Source organism: Halichoerus grypus, chromosome 11 (genome assembly GCF_964656455.1).
Source record: "Halichoerus grypus chromosome 11, mHalGry1.hap1.1, whole genome shotgun sequence".
NCBI lineage: Eukaryota > Metazoa > Chordata > Mammalia > Carnivora > Phocidae > Halichoerus > Halichoerus grypus.
In genome coordinates, this window is record NC_135722.1 from 26,641,664 (window position 1) to 26,659,887 (window position 18,224).

The 18,224-nt window shown below is 35.2% G+C and overlaps 1 protein-coding gene across 1 annotated transcript in view; it reads left to right on the forward strand.

The window, feature by feature from the left end:
* The window catches only part of CCDC73 (coiled-coil domain containing 73), a 116,435-nt gene that overhangs the window by 78,097 nt on the left and 20,114 nt on the right, over nt 1-18,224 (forward strand). Inside the window, exons 9-12 of the mRNA XM_036086374.2 lie at nt 5,085-5,213; nt 5,713-5,772; nt 6,920-7,024; nt 14,987-15,097. Of these exons, the coding sequence (XP_035942267.2) occupies nt 5,085-5,213; nt 5,713-5,772; nt 6,920-7,024; nt 14,987-15,097 (405 nt within the window). The remainder of the gene's footprint in view (nt 1-5,084; nt 5,214-5,712; nt 5,773-6,919; nt 7,025-14,986; nt 15,098-18,224) is intronic.

Sequence of the window (18,224 nt, forward strand, 5' to 3'; positions counted from 1 at the left end):
TAGTTGTTCAGATTTCCCAACACCATTTGTTGAAGAGACTGTCCTTTTCCCATTGCATATTCTTTCTTGCTTTGTCAAAGAGTAATTGACCATATAATTGTGGGTTTATTTCTGGGTTTTCTATTCTGTTCCATTGATCTGTGTCTATTTTTATACCAGTAGCATACTGTTTTGATTACACAGCATTATAATATAACTTGAAATCTGGAATTGTGACACTTCAGTTTTGTTTTTCTTTTTCAAGATTGCTTTAGCTATTCGAGTCTTTGTGATTCCATATAAATTTTAGAATTGTTCTCGTTCTGTGAAAAATGCTGTTGGTATTTTGATAGGGATTGCATTAAGTGTGTAGATTGCTTTGAGTAGTATAGACAGTTTAACAATATTTGTTCTTCCTACCCATGAGCGTGGGATGTCTTTCCATTTCTTTGTGTCCTCTTCAGTTTCTTTCATCAGTGTTTTATAGTTTTCAGAGTACAGGTCTTTCACCTCTTTGGTTAAGTTTATTCCTAGTAATTTTATTGTTTTCTTAATTTCACTTTCTGCTGCTTCATTATTAGTGTATAAGAATGCAACAGATTTCTGTACACTGATTTTGTATCCTGTGACTTTCTGAATTCATTTATCAGTTCTAGTGGTTTTTTGGTAATGTCTTTCAGGTTTTCTATCTATAGTATCATGTCATCTGCAAATAGTGAAAGTTTTATTTCTTTCTTACTGATTTGGATGCCTTTTATTTCTTTTTGTTGTCTGATTGCTAGAGCTAGGTCTTCTAGTACTGTGTTAAATAAAAGTGGAGAACCTACCCAACTTTGGACTTTCTCTTATGTGGAAGAATAAATGTCCTTATTATTTGTATGGTTTTCTAATACTAGTAACCAAAGCATCCTGATACTGACGCTTTGTGTTTTTAATTACAGAATAATATGTTTTGTACAAAATAATAGATGTTTAAAATATGAAATGTGTTCATTTTATAACCTCTGTATGATAGCTCACTTTTTGAGGGTCTTTTGGTACAAATTCCTTTGGCTCCCTGATTATCCTTTTTCTTCCATTCCTCCAAAGGTCTATCCTAAGGTCTCTTTCAGTGAGCTCTCATGTTCTGTGATTCAGTCATTCACTTCATGCAGATGACTTTATATTTCCAGCCTCACATTTCCCTTAATCTCAGTTCTATTTTTTCAACTGCCTGCAGGTCATCTCCTTTTATGACTTACTGTAATTTCAGGGTCAGCAGGGCACACATAGGATTAATTCTTCATTCTCCATATCCCTCCTTTCTCCCTCCACATCCCCCAAAATTCATGCAACCCTTCTTTCAAAGGAAATCCTCTTGCTGACTGTGAAGATGAACCATTGCTGGGACACTGAAACTTCATTTGAGGGAATTCATCACATATAGCCTTTTATAATTTGAAAAAATATGAATGAAGGACTTTTTTTTTAAATAAAACAACAACCTATGGCTCAGGCATAATGATTTGGGATTTTTTGGCTTTCTTAACAGTCTCAGAACATTGTTCATCTCTTGTTTCTTGTTGTCTTAATACATTTTCATCTGTTTCATCAGTGAAGCAGACTTCCCATTTCCTTTCCATTGTCATGCTTTCTCTTCCACATTTCATGGTTTTTCTTTTCATTTCTTTTAGCTTCACCTAGACACTCTGGAATAATCTTTTTCCTTCATTCCCTTTGTCTACTCAATTATATCTTCCTTTAGAAGATCTCATATTTGCCATTCTTCATTTCTTAATAGTATAGACATTTATCATCTCATGCCTGGATTAATAAAATAGCCCCTTAGCCAGTGTTCTTTTATCTGGTTTTTACTCATTCTTTAAAAAAAAAAGATGTTATTTATTTATTTGAGAGAGTGAGCAAGAGAGAGTGCACACGAGCATGAGCAGGGGGAGAGGGAGAGGAAAGGGAGCAGCAGACTCTCTGCTGAGCAGGGAGCCTGATGTGGGGCTGGATCCCGGGGCCCTGGGATCATGACCTGACCTGAAGGCATACACTTAACTGACTGAAGCAACCAGGCGCCCTTGGTTTTTCTTCATTCTTGTTGCCGAAATGACTTTACTGGGTTACTAGTTTGATGCATTGCTTCTATGTGCCTGACATGCTAGATACTTAGTATATATAGAAGGAATGGGGTAGATTGAATAGTTCTCTTTTGCCTACCAAATCAAGTCCCAAATTTTTTTCCAGCTTTATTGAGATATCATTGACATATAACATTGTGTAAGTTTAGGTGTACAACATATTGATTTAGTCCCATACTTCTTTAATTGGCTTTTCACAGCTTCCCTGGTCTGGCCCCATTCTATATCTTCAACATCATTTCCTACTGCTTCTTAAGCATCTTCTGTTCTATTTCATGCAAAATCTTTGTTGCAATCATCATAATTCTTCATTATTCCTTCCTTTTTGCCTTTGCTCTCCTCCATATCCCCTCCCCACACTTTAATTCAATTTACTTGAATTAAACAGGATTGAGTCAGGAAATAGATGGCACCTTGGAATGGGTAAAAGAAAAGTTTGATGAAGAAGCTGTTTACAAAGTTAAGGGCAGGGTTCAGGGAAACCAGGAGGAGCATTGAAGCACCACAGGGATAGAAGCGGTGGGGGGATGATTATACCACGTAAACCTGAGGGGGCAAGGGAAGGAAGCAGATACTGGGAACCTGGAGAGAGCTGTAGGTGCAGTGACCTTTGGTAAAGGTAGAGAGCTATTGTCATTTTGTGGCCATGTAGGGAGGAAACAGGGAAATACCTCAGTCTGTCTTCCCAGCATACTGATTTGCTGGTGCCTTCCAGAGATTGAACCCAACCAGGAGCCAGAGGGCAAGAAAAATTGTTTGCTATATCCACAGATATCAGCACAGAGGGGACAGAGCAGTATGAAGAAAGGGTGGAGAGTGAGTCAGGACAGATAAATGGAGGATATCTGGTATACTATTCATTCTTCAAGGCATACCTCCTTTGTTCAGACTTCTTTCATTATTCAGTACATGTTGATTGTTCTCTTTGTACCGGCCATTAATTTGTCTGCCTGCTTTTCTAAGAGTTGAGTCCTATCTCTTGACCCATGTGCAGTTACTTTAGCAGTCGTTTTATGCAATGCACATATCTGAAAGGGACATGTGAACTAAAACCATTAATCCTTTTTCCTGGATTTTGAACTAGGTATTGAGTTATAATTGGGTGAGTTTTTATGTGGCATCTGAAGCTAGAACATGTAGAACTCTGGAGGTATTGGCAGCCCTATTTTCTGCTGCTCCTTTTTCAGCTTCCTGAGTATTACACTTTTGATTTGCCACCTACCTCAGTTGACTGTACTTCTCAGCTTTCTATATTAGCTTCTTCTGTAATCTATGAGTGTTGGAGTTCTTTAGGACCCAGTCATTTGCCATCTTCTTTCTTCTAACTAATAACTCTAAGTGATTGCCCCTGTTTCCATAGCTTAATATACTATTATATACTACACTATATATATATAGTATATATTGTATATAGGATATATATATATCCTATACACTGATACTTAAGAAATACGTGTTTACTTTAGAAGAAAGAGAAAATACTAATCAGTACAATGAAGAAAATAACAATTTCCTGTAATCTACCACCCTAATGAATTAACTTTTTTCTACAAAAGAGTTTTTTGTTATTTATTCAGTTCTTACATACAATCTTTGAAAAACTAAAGTATATTAGTACACTGTAGGTTGTACTGTCACTGTTGACTGTAGTGGATGCCGCTCCTACAGCGGTACCATTGTTGTCCATGGAAATGTGTTGTTACTAGCATTGCCCCTAAAGCCTACAACAGAAGGATTTGCAACAGTTCTTGTTCTTTGTGCTACTGCTTCCTGATCCAATATCCGGGACAGGTGCATCTGATTAGCAGAATCTGGCCTCATGCTTATAAAACTAGTATCTGGCATTTCTGGCTCCTCTATGGACAGTGGACTTTTATAATGTAGAATTCCTCCAAAATTCAAAGGGAGTTCAGATACTGTGTAGTTAAGAATGTGAAAATCGGATTCTTGAGTATTTAATATAGTCAGTATACACAGAACAGCAGAAAAATAAATTACACACCAATTTAGAAGTTGGTATTTTAGAATTATAATGTGTTTGGATGATATCTGTTAAGCTAAGTGAATATGTAACTTCACAAATGAAGACTTCTTTTGTATCTTCCTCAATTCTAATAATCTGTAATGATGCTAGAGTTATTTTTCTGAATTACAAATTTTATGTCTTTCTCCTACTCAAAATCCTTCAATGATTAATTCCTCATTGCCTATAGGATAAAATTAAAGCTCTTTTTAGCTTGGCCTACAAATCCCTTTCAATATTTGAATCCTGTCAGATTTCTAGCCACAACCATGAATACTCTGCTCCTCCCCCTCATCCATTACATAGTAGCTCCGGCCACAATCTATTCTGTTTCCCTGAAAAGTGCCATACTCTTTCGTGTTTCTGCACGTTTGTGCACGTACAGTCTTTTTGTCTAGAATGTCTACATTTTTGTCCTCTTTGCAAGTTTATCTTTAAAGACTCAATTCAGAAAACACTTTTCCTAATAATGCCTTCTTGATGCCCTCCACCAATCTCTTTCTTTATTTATGCTTCTATACATTTCTGTAATACAGCACTCATCACATTAGATTATGATTATTTCTCGCACAAATTTTTCTTATTAGATGCTAATGAACTTGGAGATTGATAATCTTTTATTATTTTTTTTATCTCAGAAGATTTTTGTTAAATAAGTTGAAAACACCCTACTTCTGGTTGGTTAGTTCATTTGGTTAGTATCTTTTTAAGGGAAGTTAGCTCTTTTTAAGGGAAAAAAATCATGCATTCTATCCCTGTAGCATTCCCACCTTGGCTAATTATCTTGCAAGGGAACTAGGGGAAATAGACCTTGATGGACCAGTAGTATTATCTTGATATGTGAAATACAGTAAATTATAATGATAGGTTTAAAATGGACTTTAAAACTGTCAGAAAATACCTTGCTTTGATGAAATGTTTATACTGAACTTACTGTTTATATTTCTTATGTTAAGGAACTAAAACAAGTTACGTCAGACTTGATAAAGTCCAAGGTCACATGTCAACATAAGATGGGAGAAGAAAACATCCATTTAACAATTAAAGAACAAAAATTCCAAGAACTTCAAGAAAGACTCAACATGGTATTTAATTAAATGTATTCATGTTTATATAATTGTTTTCGTAAAACGAGAATTTCAGGTTTATAATATAAAAATGTTCCTTCTTTGTAAAGTTAATATACATAGTAAAAAAAGATATTGCGAATTATTTTTTGTTATTAGGTAATTTTTGCCATTATCAGCAAGAATTTAGGACAAAATTTGTCTATAACCATTTTGTTTCCACTTTCATATAATGTCAGGTAATCTATGGTACAGAGGTGTCTCCAGAAAAGCTTTTGGAGATGAGGAATTTTGTAATTTTTTAACGTGAATATTTATAAATTTGCACAGCAGCCGGTGCTGGGTGTCTCGTACCACCTTTATTTCACTAGGAGCCACTGCTTCACCAGCAAACGAATGTTGGTACTCTGGGGTAGGAGAAGGGTTCCTGACTCTCCTAAATGTATTGAGCACTGAATGAAATGTAGAATTTGCTGAATTTTATATCATAACTTTAAAATTACTCAATTTTTTAAAGGAGTTGGAATTAAATAAGAAGATTAATGAAGAGATCACACATATTCAAGAAGAAAAAAAGGCAAGCAATCATAAGATATTTTGAGAGCCAGTAAATATTTTTAAAAGCAGGTATAATGTGGGAAATAAAGAAATTAAGTTAAATAACAAATGGAATCATGTCTAGGTCAGTTCCTGGCACATAGTAAGCACTCAGTTAGGGCCTATTGAATGGATACAAGTGTACCTTTTTAACCGGGTCTCACATATGCTCCATTAAAAAATAAATCCAAGGAATGGGGAGATGTTCATCCAAGGGTACAGACTTCAGGTATAAGATGAGTAAGTTCCGGGAGTTTAATGAACAGCATGATGGTTTTAGTTAACAAAACTGTGTTATATATTTGAAAGTTGTTAAGAGAGTAGATCATAAATAATCTCATCACACACAAAAATGGTAATTATGTGAAGTGATAGAGATGTTAATTAATCTTATTAGGGTAATCATTTAGCACTATATATATGTATCAAATCATGTTGTACAACTTGAGTTTACAGAATGTTATATGTCAATTATATCTTAATAAAGTTGGAAAATATTACATTAAAATATTTAATGAATAAATAGAATAAAAATAAATCAGTTTTTTCCTTGATAGTTCAGACTATTGGTACCCTAGCAGATAATTATTGAAATATATGTATGCTTAGAGCATGCATTTATAGGATGTTATACCCTCATTTGAATTTATTTGGTATTTATAATTCTTCTATTTAAAAAAGGTCTGTGAAAGAAAAGTTCTCCTGTTTCTTTTTTTTTTTCTGCTTTTCGTCCATTTCATTCTGAATACATACTATGACATCCTAGCTCATTAGCAATATGACATTTCAGGAGTGATAGATTTTCTGTTTTTAAGACAAGCCAACAAAAGTTTTGGTTTTAAATTCTTTACACTTTCCAGTAGTGTCTCATAATTTAAAAAAACTGTTAGTTATTTGAAAAACTCTTGGATATAGTACTTTGTAAGAAGTCATATAATGTAATTATTTTGTATATTAAGTTAGTAAAATGTGGTACTAGTTTATTTCACTGTCTTATTATGGTGTTAAAATTAAACTGTAAAGATAAGTTAAGAAATTAGAAAATCTAGTTTAAGAATTAATTTAGAAACATACCTACAATCTTAAAATTCTTCCAACTGATATATCATATTTATACTTTTTTAAAGGATATCGTCATTTCTTTCCAGCATATGCAACAGTTACTTCAGCATCAAACTCAAGTTAGTACTGAACTGGAAGCAAAGTTGAAGGTGTTAAAAGAAAATAATCAGGTTGTATATAGTGATATAGATAGTATATTTCCATTTAATGAGCTTTACCTGTCTAGTTGCATTTATCTGCCCAACTTTATCTGAGATCATTTTGAATTTTAGGGATAAGATATGGCCTTCATCAACTTGGTAATGAATGTATTTTTTTTTAACATTTAAGTTACTATTTAAATGTTCAATTTTATCAAGTATCTGACTTAATTTTGTAAAAGATTGGATGGGATTTTTTTTTTCTTTGTCTTAGAATTGTGACCAAGACCAAAACTGAAAATAGAAGAGAGTAGTTAGTGAATTTCCAGAAATTAAGGGCAGGTCCAAAAAAATGATTGGAGGGGGGAAGAAGTTATCATCACTGATGTCTTGGGAGTGGGAGTTCAATAAGAGAGGCTTTTCTATTACATCCCTAGTTGGGAGTGGGAGTACATTTTCCTTCACAAGCTAAATGAAGGAGTCTATGTGAAAATCATGTAAAGACTGGGGTACAAAAAGGGGAAGTGCCATCTTGTTTTGTAGATGGATGCTTGAGATGCTGTAGAAACTCAAAGGTCCACTCTGGTGTTGCCAGTAGAGTAAAATGTGATAAGTTCATGTGGAAGAACTTGGCATATGTTTCTTGAAGTTTGGAATTATACCAAGAACATATAGACTAGTGCACAGTTATGGTCCAGAGATTTTAAGGACAAAAGTTTTTGGAGTGATATGTACCAATGGGGCTTGAAGTGTATTATCCTTGTTCTGATACTCTATGGCCCAGGAAAGGTGCAGAAGAGAGAACTTTGGTGGTTTCTTGGCTCCACATGAAGGAACATGGAGGTTAGTGGAAGGACAGAAATTGTCCTGTGTGCCACTGGCCAAGTGATGGGATGTCCAATTCAAGAGAAGGAGCTGGGCACGTGTTCCACTGGGGTGACTAGTGGAAGATATTTGTGCTCCTCTGAAGGGATTCTTGGTAATGAAGGTGAAGCTGAACATTTCTCAAGAAAACTACAGTTGCCTCCCATGTAAAGACCACTATCAGTGGAGGCCAAGGCCAACTTCCTGGGTATGTAATCAGTGCAGTTGCATGGGGATCCATACTCAGAAGGGCTTTGTGCTTCAGGCTTAACATTCTGTGTTCATTCTCTTGAAATTTTTATTAATTTTTTTTTAAAGATTTTATTTATTTATTTGGCAAAGAGACACAGCGAGAGAGGGAACACAAGCAGGGGGAGTGGGAGAGGGAGAAGCAGGCCTCCCGTGGAGCAGGGAGCCCGACGCGGGGCTCGATCCCAGGACCCTGGGATCATGACCTGAGCCGAAGGCAGACGCTTAACGACTGAGCCACCCAGGCGCCCTGAAATTTTTATTAATTTTTGTCTCTGAATTTATGTTTTGTAAATTAAGTCTGATGGGAAAATGGAGCATGCATTAGGGGCTTAGAGCCTAAACTTTCTCTGTCTCCTGCTGCCTCGTAGGACCAGTTTTTGACTGCTGGCTTTGTTATCCTGGGCCCTGCCTGGCCTCATCCTCTTTGCATCTGCCCCACCACTGTTGTGGTCACATTGGTGGGGAAAGGTCTGTGTTCTACTGTTGTTCCTTACTTTTGGTGGAGGCCTAAATATAACAGGGAGGGTCTGGGTCCATTGCATGTGCCCTACAGCATCCTGTCTCAGGTTGGCAGTGTGTTGGCACATTAGGTAGATGACTTGGCAGGGAGTCAGTCCTCAATCCAGATACTGAGGTATATCCCTGCCTGGCAGTTGCTGTGGATTGGGGGTTACCCATCTGCCATGGATTGGGGCAGAGGTCCCATGGGAAAGAAAGATTGACTTCCCCACCTCCAGCCAGGGCATAGTACATGGGTCTAGTAACTTGCAGGAGGTAGAACCCCATAGCTGGTGGATCTTGCTTATTCTGAGTTGTGTGATGAGGCCCTTAGGCATCTGTGAAGATCTGCATTTGCCCTGTGAATATCCCCCTGCCCAGGGATCCATGACATTAAATAGAAAATAAAAAACACCATGATAAGTTGACAGGGAGAGAAAGAAGGGGGGGGGGTGCGGTAACCATGGAGGAAGGAAAAGGTTTTGTATTTTAGTACCTTTAATAGTGCGTTTTCCCTGCTTTTTTCATCTTGCATTGGGCCCCACAAATTATACTGACTTCATCATCATTGAATGGAACCACACTTAACCTGAACAATGCAAGATTTGTCTCCTCACCATTGATGTTCTTTGACTAATCATGTAAAGAGAGTTTTGCCCTCTTCATTTCTCTTGCCTGCCCCCAATACTGTAAAACTTAGACCTGGGAGAAGGAAGAAGCATTCTGGCATCAAACTCTTCCTTCCTCTTCCCCTTTTCACCTCCTCCAGTAAGACTAGTGAAAAAATTTCTCTGAAAGTCCAGTTATAAGCAAGTATCCCCCCACGTCCTTTACCCACCCTACAGATAGATGAGTGGGACTTTCTCTAATACTTTGAACCTTCTCCCAAGAAACATAGAATAGAATTTACCCAAATTCTTTATGGAGTAGCAGTTATCAGGATTGTTTTCTTGTCCATTTAAAGGAGTTGAAACAGATTTTTTAGGATGAACAAAATGTTAGTGAACAGCCAATCCCATCATTTCATTTCATGGTGAACTAGAGATCCAAAAAGTGTGAACGATATAGTTCAAGGCTTCCTAATTAGTGGCAAACCCAAAATTAAATTTTTTTTTAGGATTTTATTTATTTATTTGAGAGAGAGAGAGCGAGAGAGGGAACACAAGCAGGAGGAGTGGGAGAGGTAGAAGCAGGCTTCCTGCCGAGCAGGGAGCTCGATGTGGGGCTTGACCCGAGGACTCTGGGATCATGACCTGAGCTGAAGGCAGATGCTTAATGACTGAGCCATCCAGGCGCCCCCCAAAATTAAATTTTTGACCTGATTCTACTCTAACACCGTTTCTACAACACTACAATGTTATTGTATTCTTCCTAGATCGGTGAGACTGCCACCTTTGTTAGATCACTTATTCTAAAACCACGACTTTTAAATTACCCTTCACGAGCTCTAAATGCAACGTTTATGTGTTGTTGAATTCTGTGGAGTGTGCAGTAGTCACAGAGACATACAGTCACGTGTTTCTTTGAGTTAACGAAGACTCTAACTATGGTCCCAGGATCTTTTACCTCTAAGTGCCAATATCTTAGATAATCCAGATGCCTATTTAACTAGCACCATTATTATTTGAGCCTTGATAGTACATAGAGAAACTAGATTTCATATGGAAATTTCATGAAAAGTATTGACAAGAACAAGATAGAATTGTCAGCTTTTTATTTTGATAAGTAAGGACATTAAAAATAAGCAACACCATCTGTCCTCACTTTTATTTTATAAAAAAGAATATTTTAATGCCACATATTAAGGGTATAATCTCTGAATAGATACAGTCCTTTACAAGAAAAGACATTTGGTGACTTGTATAGACTTTGTTTGCCATTAACTAGTGAAATTTTGTCATGGATCAGTACTTGTTTATAGACTGGTGTTGGAGAACCACTGATATATAGTATAACAAAATATTAGTGTTGAACTGTTGCTGAAGATTATGCTGCGTAGATATCTCAAGTGTTTTTCTTGAGGAGCATTCTAATTCTACCTGTGTTAAAAGGGATCATTACTCTTCATAATGGCCTACTTTTTTTCAGTGCTCTGCAATCATGCTGTCATCTGTCTCGTTTTTTTAATAGTACAGTTTGGAGCATAGAGACCTGAATTCCCATGAGAGAGAATATTTTCTACTATGATTTAATTATAGTTTAGTCTAAACGTAGTGTAGTTCTGCTGCTGTAGTCATAGTGTTTAACCAGAATAATTTACTTAGTTTGCTCCTGTAGTAATAGTATTAGCCAGGGTTAAATTACTTCGTTTTTGGTATATTAAAACATTAACAGATGATTTTATTTTGACTTGCTGCAATATTCATTTTTTTCAGAATGGTTTTTGGGTTTGTTAATCCAGATACAAATAATTTTCTGATAAAGTCTAAATTCCACGAGAACAGTAACAGTTTCATGCATGTAGCATTAAGAGCCTAAAAGAGTATCTGGCACACAGTAGGAGCTCATTAAATTTTATTAAATTAATGAATGATTAAAAATGAATAAATTCAGAATCTTTGTAAGTTCAGATATTGCCAGATCTGGGCTTCTGGTTAAACATGTTGAATTGAACCTACACATTAACTTCTATTTCCTTCTGAAACTGTAATAAAATGACATTAATAAATCCACAAGGACAAGTAAATAAAGAGAAGAAACAATAAAAATTAAGTTTTAAGTGGGAACCAAATGGAAAATTAGTAATTTACTTAGCAAATGAAAGAAAGTAGAAACTCCAGTCAAAGGTGCAGGAATGCTCAGGAATTGCAGCATCATGTGTCTCTAGAAGTGGATGTGCAGTGGAAGCCAAGAGCTAGAAGGTCTATATAAAAAGCTAGAAGCTATCTTACCTCCCAATTCTCTTCCCTACCCTGCACAAAAAAGCACTGCCTGTCTTCTACTTGGCAGAAGATTGGAAATTTATGTTGGAGAGTTTGAGGGACAACTGAGGTTGGGAAATCCAGTAGTATTCTTGGGACAGCTTATACCAGGGAGGGCTGGTTGTTAAAGCTGTTGTCATTTTGCGAGCTGGTTGTAAAACTAGTGGTGGCTTGAAATTGCCCTTGGTTGGAATGTTTAAAATTGACAAATGCTGTAAAAAAAATTTTTAGAGCCAATTTACCGATATGTTACTGAGAGAATTATATTGAAAACAGGGTGGAAATCTAAATACTGAAATCTGAGACCTCCCTGCTCTGTTTCCCCATTTAGAGGACAGCTAGCTTTACCACTTCCAGACAGGAGAATGAAATTTCCTCTCTGGGGGAACTAACTTGCTCAGGCTGTTCCAGTGAAGTGCTCCCGGTGAAATTGCTCAACCAGATCAACCTACAGTGAAGCCCATCATTTGACAAAACTTTCAACCAGCTTTTTAATACTTCATTCTGAATATGAACATGCAGTTAAGGATCACTGGGCACTTGAAGAAAGTCTCTGCCATGCAAATCAGACAAAATGAACAGGGTAATGAAAAAAAAAATTTAGAGAAACTAAGAAAATACACACTATTAAGAGAAATATATTTATTAATCCATAAAAACAAGAATTAGGAGTCTTCAGAAAAAGAAACACTCAGAATTAAAGAGAAACTTTAAATATTTTAGCAGACATAAAAAGTACAGTGAAAAGTTTGGAGGGTAATATTGAGATAGTCTTCTAGAAAGTAGAATCAAAAGACAAGAAGATGGAAAACAGAAGGGAAAGAATATTAGGGATTCAGTCCAAGAGGTCTAATGAGTTTCAGAGAGAACAGGGAAAATGGAAGGAGAGGAGATGACCAAAGAAATAATATGAGAATGTAACCTAGAACTGAAGAATTTGAGTTTGTTTTGCTCAAAACCAATGTATATCATTATGAAATTTTATGCTAAAAGAGAAGATTCTAAAACTCTGTGGAAAAAAGAATTAGGTCACATACAAAGGATTAAGAATAAGAACGGCAACATAATGACTTCAGGCTTCTCACTGGTAGTGCTGGAAGATAGAAGATAATAGAACCATGCCTTCAGTGGTTGGAGAGAGATCAATTTTTTTTAACATTTTGTTTATTTATTTGAGAGACAGGGAAGGGGGGGGAGTAGAGGGGGAGGGAGAGGAACAAGGATACTCCTCGCTGAGTGTGGAGCCCTACATGGGGCTCAGTCTCATGACCCTGAGATCATGACCTGAGCCAGAATCAAGATTTGGAAGCTCAACTGACCAAGCCACCCAGACACCACAAGAAATTGATTTCTAAAGCAAAATTGTACTGTATTCAGCCAAATGAATTGTTATGTGTTGGTAGAAAAAAGATATTTTCAGACATGGAGGGCCTCAAAAAATGTGCCATCTGTGCCTCCTTTATCAAGAAGTGATGGAAGGTTTGCTTTACTAAGACAAGGGAATAAACCAGGAAAGAGGAAACAATAGGATCTAGGAACCAAGAGACCAACCCCAGAGGAGGGAAGGAAATCCTCAGAGGTCACCTGATCAGTGTGGCAAACTGAAAGAGCAATAGGTCCAAATTATAATGGAAGGATGGAAAGTCCCCAAATGTGGAAACAGAGAGTATCTGAGGGGTGCCTGGGTGGCTCAGTCGTTAAGCGTCTGCCTTCGGCTTGGGTCATGATCCCGGGGTCCTGGGATCGAGCCCCGCATCGGGCTCCCTGGTCAGTGGGAAGCCTGCTTCTCCCTCTCCCACTACCCCCTGCTTGTGTTCCCTCTCTTGCTGTGTCCCTCTGTCAAATAAATAAATAAAATCTTTTTTTTAAAAAATGAGAGTATCTGATATAGGCAGTTTCTTTTAGATGAGGGTATGGGTCCGGACAGGAAATGATTGACATATCTAGTACACTGTTTTAAGAACATAATACTCTTGGTCATTTATTATTATTAAATAGATACGGTAGTATATTCTCTCACATCTCCTCTAAACTTTGATTTGTATATCTTCCAAAATATGGTGTTATCAGTATAAATAGATACTGAATTAGTTAAAATGTTAAAACAGTAAGCATCTATTAAATAAACACATTGTAAATATTTAGAAACTGCTCTATTATTTGCCTATAAATTAAGAAGAACACATGACTTCTATAAAAATATTTACATTATCTTGAAGTAAAGGCAGGCAAAATAGGTATTCATTGCAGGCTATCAAAGTGCAATAATGTTCTTTATGTGCTAGAGGAGAATTTTAATGTTAAAACTGTAAAATGCTTTTTATTAGGTATTTCCATAATTTTACATAATTACGTCATTACGTATTGGTATTCTAGATATAATTGAGAACTCTTTAAATAGATGGAATACTATGAAGCCTTTAAAATGAGATAGATCTGTACTTCATGGTATGGAAAGTAAGCAAGAACTACTCTTTTTTTTTTTTAAGAAAAAACAGATTGCAGAAGAACATGATATGTACGGTATGGTCTCATCTGTATTTAAAAAGATATATTTTATATACTTGTATGCTTAGAGACAATTTCTGGAAGGCTACACAAGAAACTGTTAGAATGGTTACCTCTGGGGGAGGAGAACTGGAGAGCTGATAGAAGGACATGTTACCTTTCTTTCTGTATCCTTTGTGTGGCTTGAAATGTTTACCCTGAATGTAAATAACTTTAATAATGACAAACAAGTGAACTTAATTCCAGATGTATTAGACATGTAGGTAGAGTTCTTAACTATTTATCTTTTTACAGAAGTTTACTTGGATTATCAGCAGACATTGAAGAAACCTAGTAATATTGGTGACAATAATTTAATAACTTTAAAACCCTTGTCTTAGAAAACAGTATTTTTACTCTTAAAGGTTTTTTTGGGGGGGAGGGTGGTGTAGTAGTGATTATATTATGTTAATTTATGAAGTAATAAGTTAATATGGTAAATATTGAAGCTGTACTAAAAAAGTGTTAATTTGAAATTAAAAATTAAAATTGTATTTAAGGGTTTTCTAGCCAGTTAATTTCTAAAATAAACAGATATGGAAAAATGTTCTGTGGTAGTTAAAATTTTGTAGTAGAGTTAGGCTGGATTATGCTACATTTCATATTTTTCAGTGCTGTACTTTATATTACTTTTTCAGAACATTAAAACTTATGCAGTGAAACTGAATAATGGCAATGTTTTTATACCCTTTTATAGCCATTTCTTTTTCATAACCTCCCCCTATTTCCTGTTAACTAAACTATAAGCACCTTTCTGTTAATTTATGAAAATTATTGTTGAGATAGCACATTATCACTGATCTGTATGGCACTTTCAGCATGTTAGAAGCAAAGGTCCAAGCAACATAAAACACATCAAAATTCATTAATGTGGTATTGATTATTTTTTGGATAATTAATTTTATTGCAGACCCTTGAAAGAGATAATGAGCTGCAAAGGGAGAAGGTAAAAGAAAATGAAGAAAAGTTCCTTAATCTTCAAAATGAGCATGAGAAAGCACTGGGAACTTGGAAAAAGCATGTAGGTTTATTAAATAATAAAATATTAAAATAATTTAAGTAGCTGTAGACATTTAAAATAACTATTAAATGCTAAGAAAATATTGCAAAAATAATATAGGAATAAAGTCAGACACATATTCTTCTTGAACTTGTATTTCCAAGAAGTAAATGCTGTTGAAAAGCTAAATTTAATAAAACTGCCTATAATGCTTTCATGCATGAAAAATCACACATATGCATGTGTGTATATTTATAATAATATAAATATTGATATATATAATTTGAATGACTTCCCATATGTGACAAAAAAATTTATCTTTTCATAAAACAATTACATAGTATTTTAGAAAATGATTAAAATAATTATATAGGTACTATTAGCTGATCTGTTTAGCTTTCCTCAACAGTTTTGTTGAGCTGTATTAAAGCCATGTTTAGAACGTGTATACAGTAGTTGAGTTCTGTAGTATTAACATTTTATCATAAAGAATTGATATGTTATAAACATAGCTGTTTCCTTAATTCCATTTATTTTACACTAAATTTTCATTTTAGTAAAGTAGATAAAAGTATGAAATGGTATAAATTAAAGTTGTAAAATATAAAGGTTCACTTTAAAGATTGGTAGACCCCAAAATTGATTATTCTATTTTAATATGTATTTTCATTTCCTTTCAATTCTTTTAAAAGAATTAACACAGTAGAAAGTCACTATGAGTTTATGAAAACTATATTTTGGGAAAGATGATATTTTGGACTATTATACTAATTATGCTATATTTTTCCTAATACTATAATAATGTAACATATTTTATACTAATATATATCCAAATACCAGTTTGATAAACATTTTCTTGTAGACAATTTTGATATAAATTGTTATATAAGTAACTCTTGAGTTTTCACTTCATTCCCAGCTAACATGTTCCCTTAATTTGTATTTTGGAGAGATCAAGTCTTCACTGATGAATTTAGTAAGATTTGTCCAAATCTCAAAAAGTATTTTGTAGTTACTTGCATCAGAATACTAAAAAATGCTTACTCTTTATAGTTTACTATTAAGCAACAAGCATAGTAATATTCATTTTAGCTTCAGCAAATTCACATTGCATCTTAACACTTCCTTCTCATTCCCGATGTTTAAAAACCATGGAAATGGTACTGTCAGGATAACGAAAACTGTAAAGTGAAAAGAGAATATACGGAAATATGTCAACCATGCCAAAAAGAGATTAGTTGCACTTAGAAAATTAAAATTCATTTTTCCCTGAGACCATAGCCATGCCCCTCCCACAAGGAAAAAATCAATTGAATGAAGAAAAATATGCATTCAGTTTCACTGGTGAGGCCCCAGTCTATAAATTTGTATGAAATTGGTTTTGTCTTAGGATTTTTTAGCTTCTACAGTCATTTCACTTCAATATGCTTTAGCACTAAAGAGAATATAGTTAAGTAAGAAAAAGCTGAGGGTGCCTGGGTGGCTCAGTCGGTTAAGCGTCTGCCTTCAGCTCAGGTCATGATACCAGCGTCCTGGGATTGAGTCCATCAGGCTCCCTGCTCAGTGGGGAGTCTGCTTCTCCCTCTCCCCTTGCTCCTCCCCCCTGCTCATGCTCTCTCTCTTACGCACGCTCTCTCTCTCAAATAAATAAATAATCTTTTTTTTTAAAGAAAAAGCTGCTATGGTTATATGTAAGAGTTTTCTTGAATGGGAGGTCAGATCTACTCTTTAATTGTATTTCTATCTCTATGTAAGTTTTTCACCATTCTTGAGTGAAGAACGGTGAAAGTATTCCTACTGAGTTTGGATCAAGATGGGTTTTTAAAACTTAAAAAGATACAGACAAAAATAAGATGGAATCATACAAACGGCTATTTCCCCAAAAAACAGTGAAAGAGATATTGTACAAATAAAATTTTGTGAATATTTTTAGACAGTATAGTTAAAATTCATTGAAATATTACAAAGAACAGTGTATGTGTATCTGTTTTCATTTGACTAGTTTTATAGTAATGGGTATATATAGACAAAAAGACAATAAATGAGAATGTTCAGAAATTATTTAGAGGAGAGGGCAGGTCACAAAAGGAATTCAATTCACACCATTTATTGAGCATCTACTATGTGTTAGACATTATTCTAGGTACTGGATTTTGAGAGATGCCTAAAATACAAAGATCAATAAAGAGCTCACATTCAAATGGACAGATAACTATGAAATTGACCGCAATAGCATGGAGTGGTTTTAGTAGTAGTAACAAATCACTGTGAAAGAACAAAATAAATCTTATCATTTAGCTAAGTTGGAGAAAGTTTTAGGGAAAAGATGACACTAGTTTGGCCTCAAAAGATAAATAAGGTTTCACCAACAATATGTGCCCATTTCCTATACTTCTCTTTCCATCTTGTTGGCATTCCATTTAGTAAAGAATGGGAAAAATCATGGAGGCATGAAACTGCATTTTCAAGGGTGATGAGCAGTCTGATTTGAATAAAGCATAGGATATGTGGAATGTGACATTGGAAAATAGGTTGAGATCATCTTCCAAAAGGCTCCTTACTAAGGAAGTTGAATTTTATTTTATAAGTAATGGAAAGCCACTGAGAATATTAAAGCAGAGAAGTGACGTAGTCAGATCTGAGTTTTAGAAAAATAACTCTTACAACAGTATGGAGGATGGCTTTATGGAGAGAGACCAGCAAGAATACTGTAAATAATCTAACCTTGAACCCATGAGGGTGTGAATTAGGGTAGTAGTAGTGAGAACAGAGAAGAGGAATAGATGTAAAAAACATTTAAAAGTAGAATTGTCAGGATAGTGATATTTTTTATATAATAAAGATTAGAAGGAGAAAGGAGTCAAACATGACTCTGTGATTAGTATAACTAGTAGAATGATAATGTCATTAATTGACATAAGAAATGTGAAAGGAGAAGCAGATTTGGGAGATGAAAATAATGTGTTTAATTTGGAAGCTGTTGAATGTATAGTGCCTGCAGGACATCTAGCCTGAAATGCATACTATGCATTTGGAAATATGAATCTAATCTTAGGAGAGAAGTTGGGAGATGAGATACAGATTTAAGGTTTATTAGCATAAAGATAAAATTTCAAGGTCTAGTTATAATCATCTATTGAAGGAGTGG